This window comes from Cornus florida, unplaced genomic scaffold (assembly GCF_030987335.1).
Source record: "Cornus florida cultivar Cherokee Brave unplaced genomic scaffold, ASM3098733v1 CherokeeBrave_3.0.0_Hap2_Chr05, whole genome shotgun sequence".
NCBI lineage: Eukaryota > Viridiplantae > Streptophyta > Magnoliopsida > Cornales > Cornaceae > Cornus > Cornus florida.
The window spans coordinates 77,204,804-77,223,836 of record NW_026775575.1 but is presented as its reverse complement, the minus strand read 5'-3'; the positions used below and the strand labels follow the sequence as shown (position 1 = coordinate 77,223,836).

The 19,033-nt window shown below is 31.5% G+C and overlaps 1 protein-coding gene across 3 annotated transcripts; it reads left to right on the top strand.

The window, feature by feature from the left end:
* The first annotated feature begins 14,700 nt into the window (after window positions 1-14,700).
* LOC132306949 (methyl-CpG-binding domain-containing protein 4-like) lies at window positions 14,701-17,381 on the top strand. Of its 3 annotated transcripts, none has more exons than XM_059804561.1 (3): window positions 14,701-14,881; window positions 15,070-15,194; window positions 16,788-17,381. In XM_059804561.1, exons 2-3 carry the CDS (start codon window positions 15,168-15,170, stop codon window positions 17,268-17,270), a joined length of 510 nt encoding a protein of 169 aa, XP_059660544.1. In that variant the 5' UTR covers window positions 14,701-14,881; window positions 15,070-15,167; the 3' UTR covers window positions 17,271-17,381. The 3 variants fall into 3 exon arrangements, with proteins under 3 accessions (XP_059660544.1, XP_059660543.1, XP_059660542.1); XM_059804560.1 differs by having other exon boundaries at window positions 15,053-15,194; window positions 16,785-17,381; XM_059804559.1 differs by having other exon boundaries at window positions 14,702-14,881; window positions 16,785-17,381.
* Window positions 17,382-19,033: the final 1,652 nt, after the last annotated feature.

Genomic DNA, 19,033 nt, shown 5'->3' with positions numbered 1-19,033 from the left:
TGCAAGCAAACAACAGGTTCTAAACAGTTTTACAAAGCATGAAAACTTACAGACCAGTTCCGATTTAAGCACAAACAAAGAATGTTTTAATTGATCTGATTAATCCTAAAATTGTTTAAGAATGCAAAGAACACGAAACCTAAGGGAGAAAGTGAGGATAGAACTTGCCTTTTGAGATTTTTGTTAAAAATCTCCACGTTGTCTTCTACGATCTCCGGCGATTCCTACAGCAAACTTCCTCTGTTCCTCGTCTCTATTTCCACAGACGTGTTTTGGGTTTTGTTTTGTTTTTTTTTTTTTTTAAAACCCTAGTACAACATTATTACATCTATTTATAAGGTTACACAAAACCTAAAGCTCACTGAAGCCCTAATGTGAAACCTATTCGGCCCATAACACCATTTAAATGAATAAGCATGTCTGTTACCTACCACCAATCCTACAGTAACGTGAATTTAGAAAAACAAGTAACTTTAATTTATTTTAATTACCAATTAACCAAAAAATAAATAAAACAATTAACAAGGAATTACAGAACACAATAAACCAATTAAAACATTAAATAAAACAATTAATGAAAAGAAACCAAAAACTAAAAAAACAATTAACAAAGAATTACAGAACACAATAAACCAATTAAAACATTAAATAAAACAATTAATGAAAAGAAAACAATTAATTACACTTAAACCAATTAAAACATTAAATAAAACAATTAATGAAAAGAAAACAATTAAACAAAATACCGAGACTATCCTTTTGAAAATTAGGGGTATTACACTAATTACCATATTTAAATCATAAATTTGGAATAAATCTTATTAAGTTTATACTTTGCCTTTAAATTAAAATAACAATTTCAAAACAACAAATTGAAATAATAGATCTAAAGAAAAATATTGTTCAACTTGCATGTGTTAAGCATCTAGCGATATGGATCGAAAATCCTAGATTTTCGAGTTAAAACTGGCAGATAAAACTGAAACATTTCTCCTTTACTTGAGTTCATTCAAGATTCAGTTCAAAGTAGGAAATGATATTCGCCTGCGTCGATCCTGTACCTGTGAAAGGCACCTGGGCATAGGTTCTTCAATTGCCTTGTTTACTTTTCAAGAAGACAGAGATTTATCGGAGCGCAAAGATAGCGATAAGATTCATACATACCTATTTTGAAAAAAAAAATCACAAAATTTACACATGTTTCAGAAAAGAAAAAACACAAATTTTCTATACATAAATCTTAACTTCAATACATAAATAATAACTTAAGAAAGACGGATACAAGATTGATACACAACTATTTCAAAGAAACCCACAAAAATTACACATATTTCAGAAAATTAAATCCTAATTTTCAACCATAATTTTTTATACCTAAACCCTAACTTTAATATCTAAAGACAAATTACAGAAAGAAAAACATATAAAGGGTTGATACGCACCTATTTCGATAAAAAACAACAAATATTACCTTCGATTCAAATAGTGATCAATCTTTCCTGAAACCGAAGTGATGAATGCGAGCTGACGAACATAATGATAGACAATAGACGATGAACGGATGAAGAACGGACGATGAAGACCCTCATCTTTGTACAAGAATTAATGAATAAGTGATGAATAGAACCCTAATCGTTCTCTATCTCCATGTTTCTACTATCTCCTTCTCTCAGTGTGTTGTTTTGAAACGTGAGGCAAATGTTGAAGTGTTTTAACTTTTAACCTTCCATTGACTCTTTCTGATATAACGAAATATGCGACATAAGAGTAAAATTATACTAAAAATATTTTTTTTTATTAATTATGCATTTTAAAAATGATGGATAAAAGAATAATTTAATACCTCCGGTAACCGGATATATACGTCGACCACAATTAAGGGAGATAACCGAAATTATGCAAACTAGGGGGGACCCGGACATAATTTGACATATGTGTAAGGAAGGTTACTGTAAATTATATATATATATATATATATATATGAATGAAAAAAGAAGAAGTTGGCATGACATTTTAAAGGGATTAAGAGGGGAGAATTGAATATCAACTAAGAAAAATAAAGAAGAGTTGACATAGCATTTTAAAGGAATGAATGGTGTGGGAGTGTGAAAAGAATTAATAACTTATCAAAAAATCAAATTAAGGACCGAATGTGGGGTAAATATTAAAAACAAAATGAATATAAAATTTCATAATGAAATTGATTGATATTATCACAAAATTTATAAAAATACTTTGGATTATTGTTACAATGAACCTTTTAGCCACAAGTCTAGTTTCGCTTTGATCTTTTGTAAGAATAATTTATGAATTTCGTTTTTAAAGACATTTTGTAACCAAAGTTACTTCAAATAAGTTATCACAATCATTTTCAACACGTGTATTACACGTGCATGTTTGGCTAGTTTAGAGATTATCGCCATATATTGTAACTCCAAACAATCCATATCGATTTATAAACTCTGTACTGAATTTTGATTTCACTCAACCATAAAACAAATTAAAATTTGAATATATATAAGACTATAACATGGATACATAACAATAATTTGTGTGTTCATCAAGAAATAGGCTAATATCTAGTCGCTTTCCAAAACAAAGCACCATAACTCATAATTTTTCCCCAAAAAAACACAATTTTTTTATTGTTGTCATTTATTTTCATAGGGTTTCTCTCTTTGAGATTATATCAGACACAGAGGGTACTCAACACCTTTATTTATTTATTTTTTTCATTTCTAGGGTTTCTCTCAAATCATTACTGCTAGATGAAAGGGAATGAAAACACTGGCAAAAATCTTTACATAGAATCGTACAAAGTGCTAATCCGAATTGACACCATTACTCCAAAATGACACCTTGAAAGATGGAATCCATAGCTTCAGAGGCGAGAAGTGTGCAGTGGTGGGTTTTAAAGGAAAGTGTAAGGGTTGGGTTTTTAGAGGGGGCCGTGAAAAGGGTAAAGAGAGCGCCGCGGTGGAAATCCACAGTAAACCCAATTTCAATTCTTTTAAGTGCCGCCTCATAGGTTCAAATTCCCTTTTCTTATCTCCATTAATTGCGAACCTCTTTGCTAAGTAAAAAAAAAAAAAAAATCTTGAAAAAAAAAAAAAAAAACTTGCATTTATTCAGACAACATCCCTAAATTATCATTTAAACATAAACTAACTATATAAATCGTCAAATTAGAAATTGGTAGTTGAGCTTTCATCGGCGTCTATGGAGTTTGACGATGTTGAAGTTAGATCATGAGGCTTGCCTATTTTTCTCTCAAATTTCTCTGTTAATTTGCCGAAGCACGCAGTAGATCCTCCAAATCGAAACCCCACCATTGAAGAACATCAATTTGTTTGTCAGGGAACTGCGTAATGACCCAAGATAGCAGGATTGGTTAAACCAACTAATAGAAATTCTTACTACCTCACAATTCTCCACCTTCAGCCGCCGGTAGATAGTTCCTATAGTCGGAATTGTAGGCCTGATCGTGTAGAACTTTATCACCATCATCCGAGAGTACCTGGCTCTATTTGGTTTGACACGGCGGCAATGGTGCGGCACAGAGATCTAATTTTAGAGAGAGAGAGGGGGGTGAAAGTTCTAAAGAGAAAGTGAAGAGGACGAAGCATATGGGTATTTTTGTAATTTCACAATAATAAATATTAGTTTTAAATTTAAAATTAAATCATAAGGTTAATTTTGTCATTTCACAATTTAATAAACTGGTCGGTCACGGGTATGTGGTAACTTAATAGCATTTCTTTAGTTCAGGGAGGTGTTTAATTTTAGTAAGGGTTTTTTTGGACGAAAATGATAGTAGAGGGGGTTATATGATTTTTCTCCATATAAAATTTAACAGTGAAATTGATTGATATCATTACCAAATTTATGAAAACACTCTAGATTATGGTTACAACGAACCTTTTAGCCACAAGTCTAGTTTCGTTCGGATCTTTTGTACGAATAATTTATAAATTTTATCTCCAAAAATATTTTGTAACCAAAGTAACTTCAAATAAGTTTTTACAATCATTTTCAATACGTGCATTGTGATACCCCTCGATTCTAGAGCCACGGGTGATCAAGTCCGAGCACAGATCTGAGGGATATCAGACAATCAATATGTAAACAAGCATGAATAAAACTGAAGTAAGACTTAAATAATAATAAATAGAAAGAATACTAATATGAAAATCCTTGAACCTTAAATAAATTAATATAATTTAAATCCGTACAACTCGAGAATCCACCTAGTGGACCCCTAATTCCAAAACTTTAAATAAATTTACAGAATTAGAATCCAAAACCAAAATAGAAAGAAAATCCTATGTAACCGGAAGAGTGAGTGTCTGTATCTGCATCAACACGATCAAACTCTAAACCTGGTACTGGCGAATACCTGAAAAATAGAAGTGGGTCAGGCCCACATGCAAGTTCCAATCTACTACAATCCTTACATAAACCCGATACGCAGATACATCCTTGATAGCTCGGCAATATCTACAATAGTCCATATATATATACACACACACTATAGGATGCTCACTAACCTATAACATAGTTCAGCCTGGGTAGAAGGTGACCTATAAAACACCTTTTTCAGCAGCCAAGTACCTAGACCTACTAGGGAACATTAGCTATATCCAGCTACTCAACCTTTGCGATATACGCACCCTAACCGTGATCAGGAGACTCAAGCTCATATCACGGTACCATAAATATATATATAAATTCCTTCATAATGCAGAAAGATAAAACAAACATCCGTTATGTCGTTCAACTGTTTTAGTTGACAGGACATGCATCCATGTAGGATTTAACTGTTTTAGTTAATCCATTCTGTATGTATGAAGGGTTAGGATTTAGCATTTTGATCTAATCCATCCCCGATATGTCACCGTTCCATACCGGTACATATAATGCATATGATTCATGTACAATACAGAATCACTCAAACATCCAATCCATCCAAAACCAAACATAATAGAAATCAATTATAGACAAGATCATATTATGCATCCAGTATATGACTATATTTATAATGAAAATTCCTTTTGAAATTGTTAAAACAATAAACAATTTAATCCATTCATCTCCATATAATTGACAGAACAATAATTTATAACAGTTCAGCAATTACTATTCATAGCATGATATAATGATTATCAGAATTATAAATTGAGCAACATTATACTAGAAAACCCAAACCATCCTCTCATACTAGTTCATTCAAATTATTACAACCGAGACTAGTAATGAAAACCTCCTCAATCCTGACGGCATGAAAGTTAACGTTTATAACACATGACGTCCCTTTTTAATCCTGCATCCTAAAACCTGTGCCTGATATCATATGACACTGAGAAGTCTCACTGCACATTGTGTAAAACACCAATGGTACTTTATACCTACTCATGTAAATTGGTTAAAACAAACCAGCAAATAAAATCTCTGTCACTCCTGTCAGCACACAGCCATGTATTTAAATTACACGATGTCCACAACCACAACCTAACCAACCCTCTTAGAACTTAAATATATCTTAGACATTGTTGATATAAAGTCCCAGAAATATCCGTTATAACAGTTTATTGAATCTTGCTAAAACAACTCGCCTGTCAATCTCCATTCCTTTCTTCCGGACAACATACACATTACTATTATTTATGTTCATGATGCCCCTTAGAATCAAACCCTAACATAAACCCACTATTTAAAGGTTCTAATAGGTAAATTTTTAATTATTTAGAACCCCCTTTATTTTCCAGAAACTTTGTTTAAGGCCCCAAGGTCAAAATAAATACCAAAAATACCCCCGAAGGGGTATTTGTTCAAGGGAGCCAGCTCCCCTACCATGGGAGCCGGCTCTAACACTTCCAGAGTCGGCTCCCCCCATGGAGAGCCGGCTCTCTCTTCATGGGAGCCGGCTCCCACACTTAGGGAGCCGGCTCTCCCTCTGAGAGCCCCCTCTGCTTTGTCTCTGCTTCGTCCGGTGATCTTCTGTGCTTCCGGCGAAGTTCAACCTTCTGTCCCCTTTGTTTTTAGATTTTTAAACTTCCTAGAGTTCAATTTACATCCACACAGTCCTAGAACCTCCTCACATCCTCTTAGGATTTGATTTACAGAAGCTTAAATCTTAGTCGTAACAGTTGAAACAAAGAAAAATTTCAGAAACACAAAACGTAAAAACAAATTTCAGCTTGGTTCATTATGTATAAATATTCATTTTAAAGTTTAATTGCATTCCTAGGGTTCCGTCTAAGTTCCTAGAGTCCTAGAAACTCTTCACCTTCCACTATGAATTAATTTACAAAAAATCTCAATTCATAAACAAACACAGTATGCAGGAAACCGATTCCAGTTCTTTAAACACAACAAGTTACAGTCTGTTACACATGCATCAACCATCAGTTTTAAAGTTGAATTAACCCTGGAGACTATATAGAATGCGCAAAACACAAGTTTACAGGAATGAGAGAATGAAACTTGCCTTTAGATTTTGTTTTGAAACCTTACAGCAGCATCGTCTCTAAGTTTCAGAATTCTCTTATACTGCTCCCACCTTTGACCATTGTTCCATTCCTCTGTTCTTCCTCCTTAGCTTCATAGATTAATACTACGTGAATAATGTTTTATTTTAACCCTTGCAGACTACACAAGAATATACACATTGAAGTGTATACAACCCTCTCTATGTATCTCTGTTTTTCCTCTTAAATTACCCCTACGTGAATAGGGTTTTCTCCCAAAAACCCTTGCAACATATATCGTTATATATATATAGACTCCTCTGAAACCCTAATCCCAAATCCAATAATCCTAACCCTAAGTCCAGCCCAACTACAAGTCGGCTACCTAATTACTTAATCATAACACCCTAAACCTAATTATCACCCAACATGGTAGTAAACAAGTGACCACAACAGTTACGTTCATTATACATATATCTGGAATAAAATTAACTAACTAATTAATTAATTACCCTTAAACATAATTAAGGAAAATAAATAAATAATTATGACTAAAAACCACACAGAACACACATACAATTTCAAGTCAAATAAATAATAAAATAAAACACACTTAAACAATATTAATTTAAACACACAATTAATCAATCAATTAATTTAAACAAAAACAATAAACACAACTAGTCAAATAAGTACATAAGTCACTTAGATAATCAAAATTAAATTCCCATTTGATCCTTTTGAAAACTAGGGGTATTACATGCATTGCACGTGCATGTTTGCCTAGTTATTCAAGCATTATATTATTGGGTTAATTTCACTGACACCCTCTCAAGTTTGGTCAAATATCACATTGAAATACTTTTTGAAAATTACTATCACTAGCATTTCAAACGTTTGGTCCGTTTTTTACTCACACCCCAAAAGTTACTTTTCAGTGACGCCATAACACTTTTTGCTTGTAAAATGACATTGTTGTCCGCCTTCTGACTTTATGTTGACTTACAAAAAGATTGTTTTCTATATAAAATGACAATTTTACCACCCATTAAACTCATTTCCTCATTCATATATATATATATTTTTTTGAAGATTTAACAAAGATAATGAATTGAAACAAATAAAATTAATGTTTTTTTTTGCTTCGCATCGCAAAATTGAATTTTTATAGCAAATATTTCTGTATTAAGAAATAAATTGAAAAAGACAGGATATAAAGTAAATATACACAATTACCGATCAATAATAATATATTATTATAATACATTTGGCTTATACACCATCAATCTTACATCAATTCTTTATTAACATACACTATTTGTTTCTAAAGGTTTCTGGTCATATTTGGAGTTAGAGAGTGAGAGATTTGTATGCAAATCATTAGTGAATAAAATCTCCACTAAGTGATGCAAAGTTTTCAAATCCAGGCTCTCGAAATCATCAGTCTTCTATATATAATATATGTGATTTTAAGCTTTATTCATTTTGTATGGTCTATATATATATATATATATATTATATCTTTCATATAATATGTAAGGTCTACAGTTGAAGCTTTTGGTTCACCATTAATTGGTGTCCTTTCTCTCTTTATACACATATATATAATGGGCAAATTTGTCTTTTAAGTTTGTTGATATTTTGAACTAAAATATATTTAAAAAATGAGGATAAAATTGTCATTTTGCACTTTTTTAACGGTAAATGTGACGAAAAAGTCATTTAGGGTTTGAGTGATAGTAATTTTTGAAAGATGTCTTTGCGAAATTTGACCAAACCTCAGGAGGTGTCAATGAAATTAACCTTACATTATTTGTCTTGCTTAGTCAAAATAAAAAATATTATTTAATAAAGAGATGAAAAAAGCAGTTATTTTTCTTATATAGATGAACTTTACTTTTAATATGATATAACATTATTGTTTTTTAATTTATAAATAAAAAAAATCAAGTATTAAATATATTTTTATTGTTGAATTAAGAAAAAGAAAATAAAAAAGGGAACGTAATTATCAAAAAAGAGAGTGGAAATATCACATTTTTATTATTATTATTATAGAACACATACATGAAAATACACATGATCTTTATGTATTATTATTGGAGGACCCTCACATTTGTACACGAACTGATGAACAAATCGTTCTCTGTCTCCATGTTTCTACTCTTTCATTCTTTTTGTGTGTTGCTTTGAAATGTGAGACAAATGTTGAAGTGTTTTAACTTTTAACCTTCCATTCACTCGACCTGACATAAAGAAATGTATTAAGGGCATAAGTAGGGCTGCAAGTGAACCAAGTCGGGTAAGGTCTTGTTCGAGCTCGGCTCGATCATGAAAACTATAGTGCTAGAACTCGGCTCGAGCTCGACTTGAGCTCATTTGGTAGTGCACAAGCTCGGCTCATCCATTATTAATGAAGTTCGAGCTTGACTTGATAGCTCGTTTGAGCTCAGCTTGAGATTGGTTATTTTTAAAATGTCCTTTAAAAATTAATACGCGCAACCTTTTTTATTTCATTCTGTTTTATTTTATTTTGGTAGGGAATATAAGTTTATTATAAAATGTAAATATATTACAAATAAAATTTTCCTATTTCCATTTGCAAAATAATGAATAACATCAAATCTAATTTATGTAAATATCTTAAATAAAAATATTAAGCAAAACTAAATATTACGTAGAACAAACCATACCAAGAAATAATTCAACACAATTATAACCCTGATCATACCCCTATCATTTTCTTACATATTAAAAAAGTAACATTACAAGTATTAAGAGGGGCATCCCCCGCTACATCGTGAACTTACAAGGCATTAGGTAACATTACAAGTATTAAGATGGGCATCCCCCTACATTATGAACATGCTAGGCATACCCCTGCCAACTATAAGCTCAAGTCATACCCCTACTAATAATCTTATAATCTGCAAGAATAAGTAAATATCAAATTTCATAAGACATGGTTTTTTTAGAAGTTAAAGATTTATTATTATTATTATTATTATTTTTTAATAGACTCATACAACTCTTACCAGTGAACCAAAAGAAGTGGATAGTCATTTTACATCTGTGACAAAAAGATAACCACCAACAGGCTTAGGAGCAGCACATGGACAACCGAAAGAGCCATAAAGGTCAATAGATGAAGAGATAAACAAAAACAAAAAAAAAAATCAACTACTCAATAAGTATAAGATGTGTTTTCAAAACAAACAAAATCCTAACTATTCACAAGCAAAAACACCCAATTTTTGTAAAGATATTTGAGAAAAAAAATAAAAGAAGTGAGAAAGTAAAAAAATTGACTTACAAAGAAGATGATCGGTGTTGTTGTGGGGCAAAACGAGCAACTGAACCAGTTGTGTGAGTAGAGAAACTGAGAAAGTAAGATAAATCATGAATATGAGATCTATAAATGAGAATTGAAGAGTGAAGAGTGGGTTTCAATTTTGTTGTGTATCAGTGTATGTCACGTGGATAGTCAAACAACCTAAGTTCTAGACTATGATGACTGTTGGCTGATGAGAAAAAAAGGTGTGGATCACATGGGTACGCAGGCTGGCAACATGTTTAAAAACGTTAAATACTCCAAGTTTTAGAATGGAAAGTCTAGGATGGTTATTAGCTGATGAGAAAAGGGCTGTGTGGATCACAAATGCGCATGGGCACTGGTGGCAGATTTAAAAAAAGTTGAATACTTTTGTATTTAAATTTATTGATTGATACGAAAAAAGACTTTGAATCACATAGGCATAAGTTATAAAAGTTGAATACTTTTGTGTGTGTGTGTGTGTGTGTGTGTGTGTGTGTGTGTGTGTGTAGGGTAATTTACACAAACCTCCTATATGGTTTGCCATAATTACATGAACCTCCCCTCTGGTTTGGGAATTTACTCGGACTTCCCCTAAGAATGAAAATATCTTACACATACCTCCCTTCTATTAGAGTCAACGTCACCATTCTTCGACACCAACAAGATTACCTTCACTGTAACCAGGTTGTTTCTGAAACCCTAACCTCTTCTTCCTTTAGACATGGCCGAGCCCCAAACTTTACCCTAACCCTAACTGCAACCCAACTCGATGCGTACCCGCAGGCGAAAGCGAAGTCGTCCTGTGAGGTTTCAAGAGAACGGCCGTGAGTAGACGACGTCTTTGAATTTTCTGGCCAAAAATATGGTCATCAGACAGGTGAAGATCTTGAAATGAGAAGAAGGATTTCTAATCGGAAAAGAATATATACATATATGACGTCACTCTTATAAAAGCTTATGGGTATTTTAGTAATTTAAGATAACAACATGAGGGTATTTTAGTAATTTTGACAGGTCCATTAATGTATTTGACGATTCGTCACACATAAGGGAGGTCTATGAAAAATATTTTCATTGTTAGGGAAGGTCTAAGTAAATTCCCAAATCACAGGGAAAGTCCGTGTAATTATGGCAAACCATAGGGGAGGAGGTTTATGTAAATTACCTATATATATATATATATATATATATATATTATAATTGGTTATGTTCGTGAACGCATCAATGAGCCTGGTTCGTGAACGGTTCATGAACAAATGAACTGAGTCTATTGATGTTCAACCCAATTTGCTTATAATCCGAGTTTCAAAATTCGGCTTGAGCTTGATTTGTTTATTAAATAAACAAATGCGAGCCGAGTAATTAACGAGCTAAGCCTAAGCCATTCGCGAACGGCTCGGCTCATTTACAGCCTTAGGCATAAGAGTAAAATTACATTGAAGATATATATATATATATAAATATATATTTATTAAATATGCATTATAATAATGAGGGATAGGAGAGTAATTTCATACCTCCGGTAACTGTATATATATGTTAACAATCATTAAGGGAGGTAACCGAAATTATGCAAACTACCGGGGGATGTAGTCGTAATTCAACATATCTGCAAAGTAGATAATTGTAAATTACACAAAAAAAAAATAAAAAATATAAGTTGGCATGACATTTTAAAGGGATTAAGAAAGGGTATTTGAATATCAATTATGAAAAAATAAATAAGAGTTGACATAATATTTTAAAGGATTGAAGAATGTTGAGATTCAATTAGAAACAGTCATAAAATAAAAAATAGTAAACGATTTTAACAAAAGCCTAATAAAAATGCCAACGTGAAACGAATTAACAATTTATAAATAAAAAAAAATCAAAATTGGAATAAATATTAATGACAAAATAAATATATAATTTCATAGTGAATTTGATTGATACTATCACAAATTTCATGAAAATATTATGGATTATGGTAATAGTGTATCTTTTAGCCCTAAGTCTAGTTTCGCTCTAATCTTTTGTAAAAATAATTTATGAATTTCGTCTCCAAAGACAATTTGTAACCAAAGTAACTTCAAATAGGTTCTTACAATCATTTTCAGCACGTGCATTGCACATGCATGTTTGGCTAGTTATTCAAATATTTTATTATTTGTTTTGCTTAGACAAAATAAAAATATATATATTATTTAACAAAGAGGTTATATGTGTAATTCTTTTTCTTGTATTGATGAACTTTACTTTTAAAATGAAACAACATCTGTTTTTTTTTTTTTTTAATTTATAAATAGAAAAATTAAGTATTAAGTATATTTTTATTATTGAATTAAAAAAATAAAATAAAAAAGGGAATGTAGTTATTAGAAAAGAGAGTGAGAATATCACATTTATATTATTATTATATACCACATACATGAAAATTCATATGATTTTTATGTATTATTATTGGAGCACCCTCACCTTTGTACACGAACTGATGAACAAGTGATGAAGAGAACCCTAATCATTCTCTGTCTCTATGTTTCTACTCTCTCTTTCTCTCTGTGTGTTGCTTTGAAACGTGAGACAAATATTAAAGTATTTTAACTTTTAACCTTCCATTGACTCAATTTGACATAGAGAAATGTGCTAAGGATATAAAAGTAAAATTACATTGAAGTTATTTTTTATTAAATATGTATTTTTATAATTAGGGATAGAAGAGTAATTTCAAAACTCCGGTAACCGGATATATATGCCGACAACAATTAAGGGAGATAACTGAAATTATGCAAACTAAGGGGATGCAAACGTAATTTGACATATTTGCAGGTTACCTCCCTTACCAAAATATTTGACATATTTGCAGGTAATTTGACATATTTGCAAACGTAATATATATTACCAAAAAAAAAAAGAGTTGACATGACATTTTAAAGGGTTTTGGAGTGGGGAATTGAGTATCAATTAAGAAAAAATAAATAATAGTTTGCATAACATTTTGCAAGAATGAAGGGTATGGATGTTCAATTGAAAATATTAATAATGCAAACAAATATAAAAAACGATTTTAACTAAAGCCTAGTAAAATTGTCAACGTGAAATGAATTAATGACTTATAAAAAAAATCAAATTAAGGACCGAATATGGGATAAATATTAAAAATAAAATAAATATAAAAATTTATATTGAAATTGATTGATACTATCACAAAATTAATGAAAATACTCTTGATTTTGGTTATAATGAACTTTTTGGCTAGAAGTCTAGTTTTGCTCTGATCTTTTGTAAGAATAATTTATAAATTCCGTCTCTAAAGACATTTTGTAACCAAAGTAACTTTAAATAAGTTTTTACAATTACTTTCAACACGTGCATTGCATGTGCATGTTTGTCTAATTATTCAAAATTATATTATTTGTCTTACTTAGTCAAAATAAAAAGTATTATTTAATAAGGAAGTGATATGTGTAAATCTTTTTCTTTTATAGATGAACTTTACTTTTAAAATAAAATAACATAAAATCAGTGTTTTTAATTTATAAATAGAAAAATCAAGTGTTAAGTATATTTTTATTATTGAATTAAGAAAAATAAAATAAAAAAGGAAATGTTATCATAAAAGAGACTGGGAATATCACATTTATGTTATTATTATTATATAACACACATACATGAAAATCCACATGATTTTTTATGTATTATTATTGGAGGATCACTATCTTTGTATATGAATTGATGAACAAGTGATAAATAAAAACCTAATCGTTCTCAGTCTCCATGTTTCTACTTTCTCAATTTTTATTTATTTATTTATTTTATTATTATTATTATTATTATTATTATTATTATTTTTATGTATGTTGCTGTGAAACATGAGGCAAATGTTGAAGTGTTTTAACTTTTAACCTTTCATTGATTCGATCTGACATAGAGAAATGTGTTAAGGGCATAAGAGTAAAATTACATTAAAGATATTTTTGATTAAAAATGCATTTTAATAACGAGGGATAGAAAAGTAATTTTATACCTCTGGTAACTGGATATATATGCCGACCACAATTAAGGGAGGTAACCGAAATTATGCAAATTAGGGGGGATGCGGGCTTAATTTGATATATCTACAGGGGAGGTAATTGTAAATTACCCAAAAAATAAAAAATAAGATTTGACATGACATTTTAAAGGGATTAAGAGGGGGAATTGAATAACTAAGAAAAAATAAATAAGAGTTGATATAATTTAATACCCCATACTTTTAAGAAAAATTTTAAATGAGTTTTAATTAATTATTTTTGGATGAATTTATTTTATTTTATTTACGTGCATTTATTTAATTATTTGCAAGTCATTATATATTTTAAATTAATATTTTAAGTGTATTGATATATATATATATATATATATATTTATTTATTATAATTATTTATATGCATTAATTATAGTTTGTACTTGATGTGTAATTAATTATACCTTTGGGGCAAAAATGGAATTTGATAGACTTTTGGGGTTAAAACGAAATTTTGGAAAAACACACTGTTTTGTAACTTAGCCAGTATAATATTGTGTGGTCCAAGTGATCCCAGTGTTGCAGAGAGAATGAAAGATGATATTCTTATATCTCACTACTCAGAAAAACCACCAAATGAACACCAATAATATTCTGAATTTTGCCCGTCCAACACAAACATTATTTATATGCATTAATTATAGGTTGTACTTGATGTGTAATTAATTATACCTTTGGGGCAAAAATGGAATTTGATAGGCTTTTGGGGTTAAAACGAAATTTTGGAAAAACACACTGTTTTGTAACTTAGCCAGTATAATATTGTGTGGTCTAAGTGATCCCATTGTTGCAGAGAGAATGAAAGATGATATTCTAAGTGATCCCATTGTTGCAGAGAGAGTTTGTAGTTTGTGTGGTCTAAGTGATCCCACACTGTTTTGTAACTTAGCCAGTATAATATTGTGTGGTCTAAGTGATCCCATTGTTGCAGAGAGAATGAAAGATGATATTCTCATATCTCACTGCTCAGAAAAACCACCCAATGAACACTAATAACATTCTGAATCTTGCCGGTCCAACACAAACTACAAACTCTTCTATGTCTCTGTACAGGTATTTCTAATACATATTCAGATTTAATTTTAGATATATTTAAAGGGCAATATAGACCTTTTAATATAACTCAATATTCATTTGTACGGAGTGACACGGACGTCTAAATTAGAGGAGATAGACCATACTCTGTCTTTATAAAATTTGGGATTCGTGTAAATATTTTATTAGTTTCTTGCACTTTCCAGAACATGGCATCGAAATAATCAAAACCTCCGTCACCTCTCTTAAATAAATGAAGAACTGAAGAAATCGTGAGAGGGGGAGATTCTACTGCAGCTTGGAAATGAAGGATGGTCACAAAACTTCGAAGGTATGTTATTAGGGTTTGATTTATATAATTTTGAGTTAGGGTTTGATTTATGGAATTTTGAATTCATATTAGAAAGAGAGAGATAAATTTGTAGGGTGATTATATATACGGTTTTACAAAACTGTCAAAATCTGATTGCTAAAGAGAAAACAGAAAAAATTGTCCCCACTGTCAAAACTTAACAATGTGCAGAGATCCCTAGACAGAAAAAAGTAATTAAATCTGTTCTAAAAATGGCTAAATTATTATTGAAAGATACCCTCATGTTGCTAAAGAGTATGAATTCTCCTAAAAATTATTTAGAGTATTATAGAAACATACAATACCGGAGACGCAGTTGAGAACATTTGTTACAAAATTACCGAAATCTGATTATATCTAGTTGCTAAAGAGAAAACAGAGAAAACACTGTTTCTCTAAGAAGAAGATTGTTGCTGAACTTGAAGAACATGATAACAATGGCTTTATATACAAGAGATCACTAAATAGAAAAAATCATCAAATCTCCTATCCGCTAGGGTATTGTAGAAAGATACAAAGTTTCTAAAAATGACTAAAGTATTATAGAAAGATACAAATCTCATTGACATTATTTTTACAGGAATTTTGATTTTGAGATGATTAATCTCTCTATTTCTCACACACAATGGCAGCAAAAAAATCTACAATAAAGAATGTTTCGTAAGTGCCGGATCATATTGGGTTGATAGTTAAGTTTGTTTAATTTACCAACCCTCTATTTGGTTGTCTCGAGAATGGGAAATAATTTAACAAAACCTTCAATCATGCAATTTAATAAATTTGTGTTTTGTGTGTTGATATGACTAGGTATGGTGTTTCAACTATGTAACTGTGGGATGGTAACTATTGTCTTTTAAATTTACAAATCATGTGCTTTGGATTGAATAGTTTGTGTTTTCATACTCGGGTAGTGATATGTGTGATTTAATGAGCGGGAAAAAGTGTCCATTTTTTTGAAAATTGTATATACTATAATTTTGTTGATAACATAATTCCTTCCATGTTGCCTATGCCTACATTTAAAAGAGCTTGCTGATTGTTGTTGTATATCATGTACTTCTAGTTGTAAACTTTTCAAAGTCCAATTTTACTTTTATTTTTTTGCCAATACTCTCTCTATGGGTAGTTGACAAATTTGCAATCAGCATCTTTGCAGTGCTAATTTTACCTAGTATTTCCATGGCTAGTCAAATGGCTCAATATGTAGTACAAATTTTTTCAGTTCTCATGGTTGAATTTGTTGCCTTTGAAACATCATTATGTTGATAGTTGGTACCTTTGCATTATACTTGTCAAAATGTTTGGCTCTCGTTTGGATCTCAGAAACGGACGGGAGTTGGGAGAAGGAAAGGAGAATTGCTTAAAAATGGTGACCCTTTCATAGTACTTTTTAGAAATTTCATTTTCTTTAATTTGGCTTTTTCCGACATCCAAACAGAGCCTTGAGAACCAAAAATGTTTGAATATATTGGAAATCCTTTGTCCTGTAACTCTAGTCAAAGGCCTAAGAGATTTGGTTATAATCTCGAGAGTTTTTTTTTTTTTATGTATTTTAATTTCTCATGACAGAAGTCCGAGGCCGAGGCAGGGCAATCCTCGATTGGAATTTATGCTGTACAGTGCGGGGAATGTTTTAAATGGCGGGTGATACCTACACAAGAAGAGTTTGAGGACATCAGAAGTAGGTCTGTGGAGGATCCATTTTTCTGCCACAAGAAACCCAATGCTTCTTGTGACGATCCTGCTGATATCGAGTATGATGCCACTCGAATGTGGGTCGTCGACAAGCCAAACATCCCGAAGACTCCAGCAGGGTTTCAGAGGGGATTGGTGCTTAGAAAAGATCACTCTAAATTTGATGCTAATTATACTACTCCTACGGGAAAGAAAGTGAGAGGCCCTTCTGAGGTAGCATCTTTTATAGAAAGCAATCCAGAATACAAAGATTTATCTGTTTCGGACTTCTCGTTTTGGACTCCAAAAATAATGGATGATACTGTTCCTCAGACAGCTAAGAGAAAGGGCTCAGCTAGTAAGAGAGTTAAAACCGGTTAGTGTACTGACTCTCTCTCTTTTGGACCATATTTGAGAGATTAGTTTAGTTGGAGTATTATAGTTTTTGTGGACTTCAAATCTTCCAATTAATATGTATTTTGTGCACACACACACACACACACTCTCTCTCTCCATCTGTGTTTGCGTGTTTGCTCGCTTATGTATGTGTTTTTGTGTGTACATATAAATGCTTGGAAATGGGAATTGGCCTTAGATTAGTCTGGGAGGTAAAATCTTTGGTCGAAAGAATTTGAAGAAAATCACTTTGATGATGAAAATTGGGCTGTTCTGCCTATTTTATTAGTAATTATTACTCATAAAAAAATGCTGACTGGAATTTTTAGTTTCTTTCCATGACAAGGAATATGAACATTTCTTTCCATCATAGAATTAAATATAGACTCGAAACAGATCTTTGAACATACATTTTTCAAGTTCCCAGAACAAATCAAGCCCATCTTGGGTTTTGGTTCAGTTTGATTGAAGTTAATTCAATCTGTTTGAAGTATAGGAGTTACAATGTGTATGTACATACTTGGACATAGGAATCGGCCTTGAAAGAATCAGATCTGCGTTTGGGAGCACCGAGTGGGCGCCAATCACCGGTTGGTTGATGCTCCCAAACATTTTGCAATGTCAAGTGCCCATTCGGTACTTCCAAACACAGCATAAGAAAAATCACTATCTGATGAAGAAAATTGTGAAAATTGGACTATACTGCCCAGTAAATTAGAGCATTTATCTTACAAAAAGGCTGTCTTGAATGTTCATTTCTTTCCATCAATAGAATTAAAAATAGTCTCAAATGTACATTTGATGACATCTTTCTCAAGTTCCCAGGAACAAATCAAGACTCAAATGGAGCATTGAAATTGATTTGAGCCCTGTTTTGTTGTTGAGTGTTTTGAAGAGTAATCGAAAAGCACTTTTAGTAACGTCTACTTGTTGCAAGACCTTTGGAAGTAAAAACATGAAAACATTTTTGATAAAAAAAATATAGCAAGTTTGAAAAATATAATAGTTACTTTAAAAGTGTCATTTGAGAGTTTTTCATCGCAAGTATGCTGAAGCATGAACAAACACCAAATTGGTGTTTTGCTTTTTAACCACCATTCTTTTTACACTATTCACTGCTACAGTACCCAACAAAAACAAAATGCATACCAAACAGGCCCTTGGTAAATAATTTAACCAAATATGGATGAAATTGATCGTTTCATCACAAGTATGCTAAAGCATGAACAAACACCAAATTGGTGTTTCGATTTTTGACCACCATTCACGAAATGTGTTGGTATTGTGCAAAACAAAACATTTTACCAAATACGTTTTTTTTCACTATTCATTGTTATAGTACCCGACAAAAACAAAATGCATACCAAATAGGCCCTTGGTAAATAATTTAACCAAACATGGACGAAAATGATCGTTTCATTCCTGCACCCTTCATGTCTATAGTTGAACAATAGAACTAGAATCACCATTTCAGTTTTGCATAATTTACATTTCAACCCATCTCACGGTTCATTGCTGCATAGCAAAGGTAACAAAAAGATTATCACCCTCTCAGCTTGGTTCCACTCATCATCCCATTTAGCGATTGAAATTTCAATCATAAGGACAAAAAGAAATGTAATTGCATAGAATCAATATATTTGTAAAAAGGTTGTTTTACACTATAATTGCATGTCATTCTCTTTAACAAAAGAATACGAAAGTAAAATAATTAAATACAAAGAAAAAAAATGAGAGAAAAGTTATCG

Excerpts from the sequence above, each read along its gene's own strand:
- LOC132306949 (XM_059804560.1), top strand. The coding sequence starts at position 15,168 with ATGAAGGATGGTCACAAAACTTCGAAG. Across the intron at positions 15,195-16,784 it reads ATGGTCACAAAACTTCGAAG|AAGTCCGAGGCCGAGGCAGG; the intron begins GTATGTTATTAG and ends TTCTCATGACAG.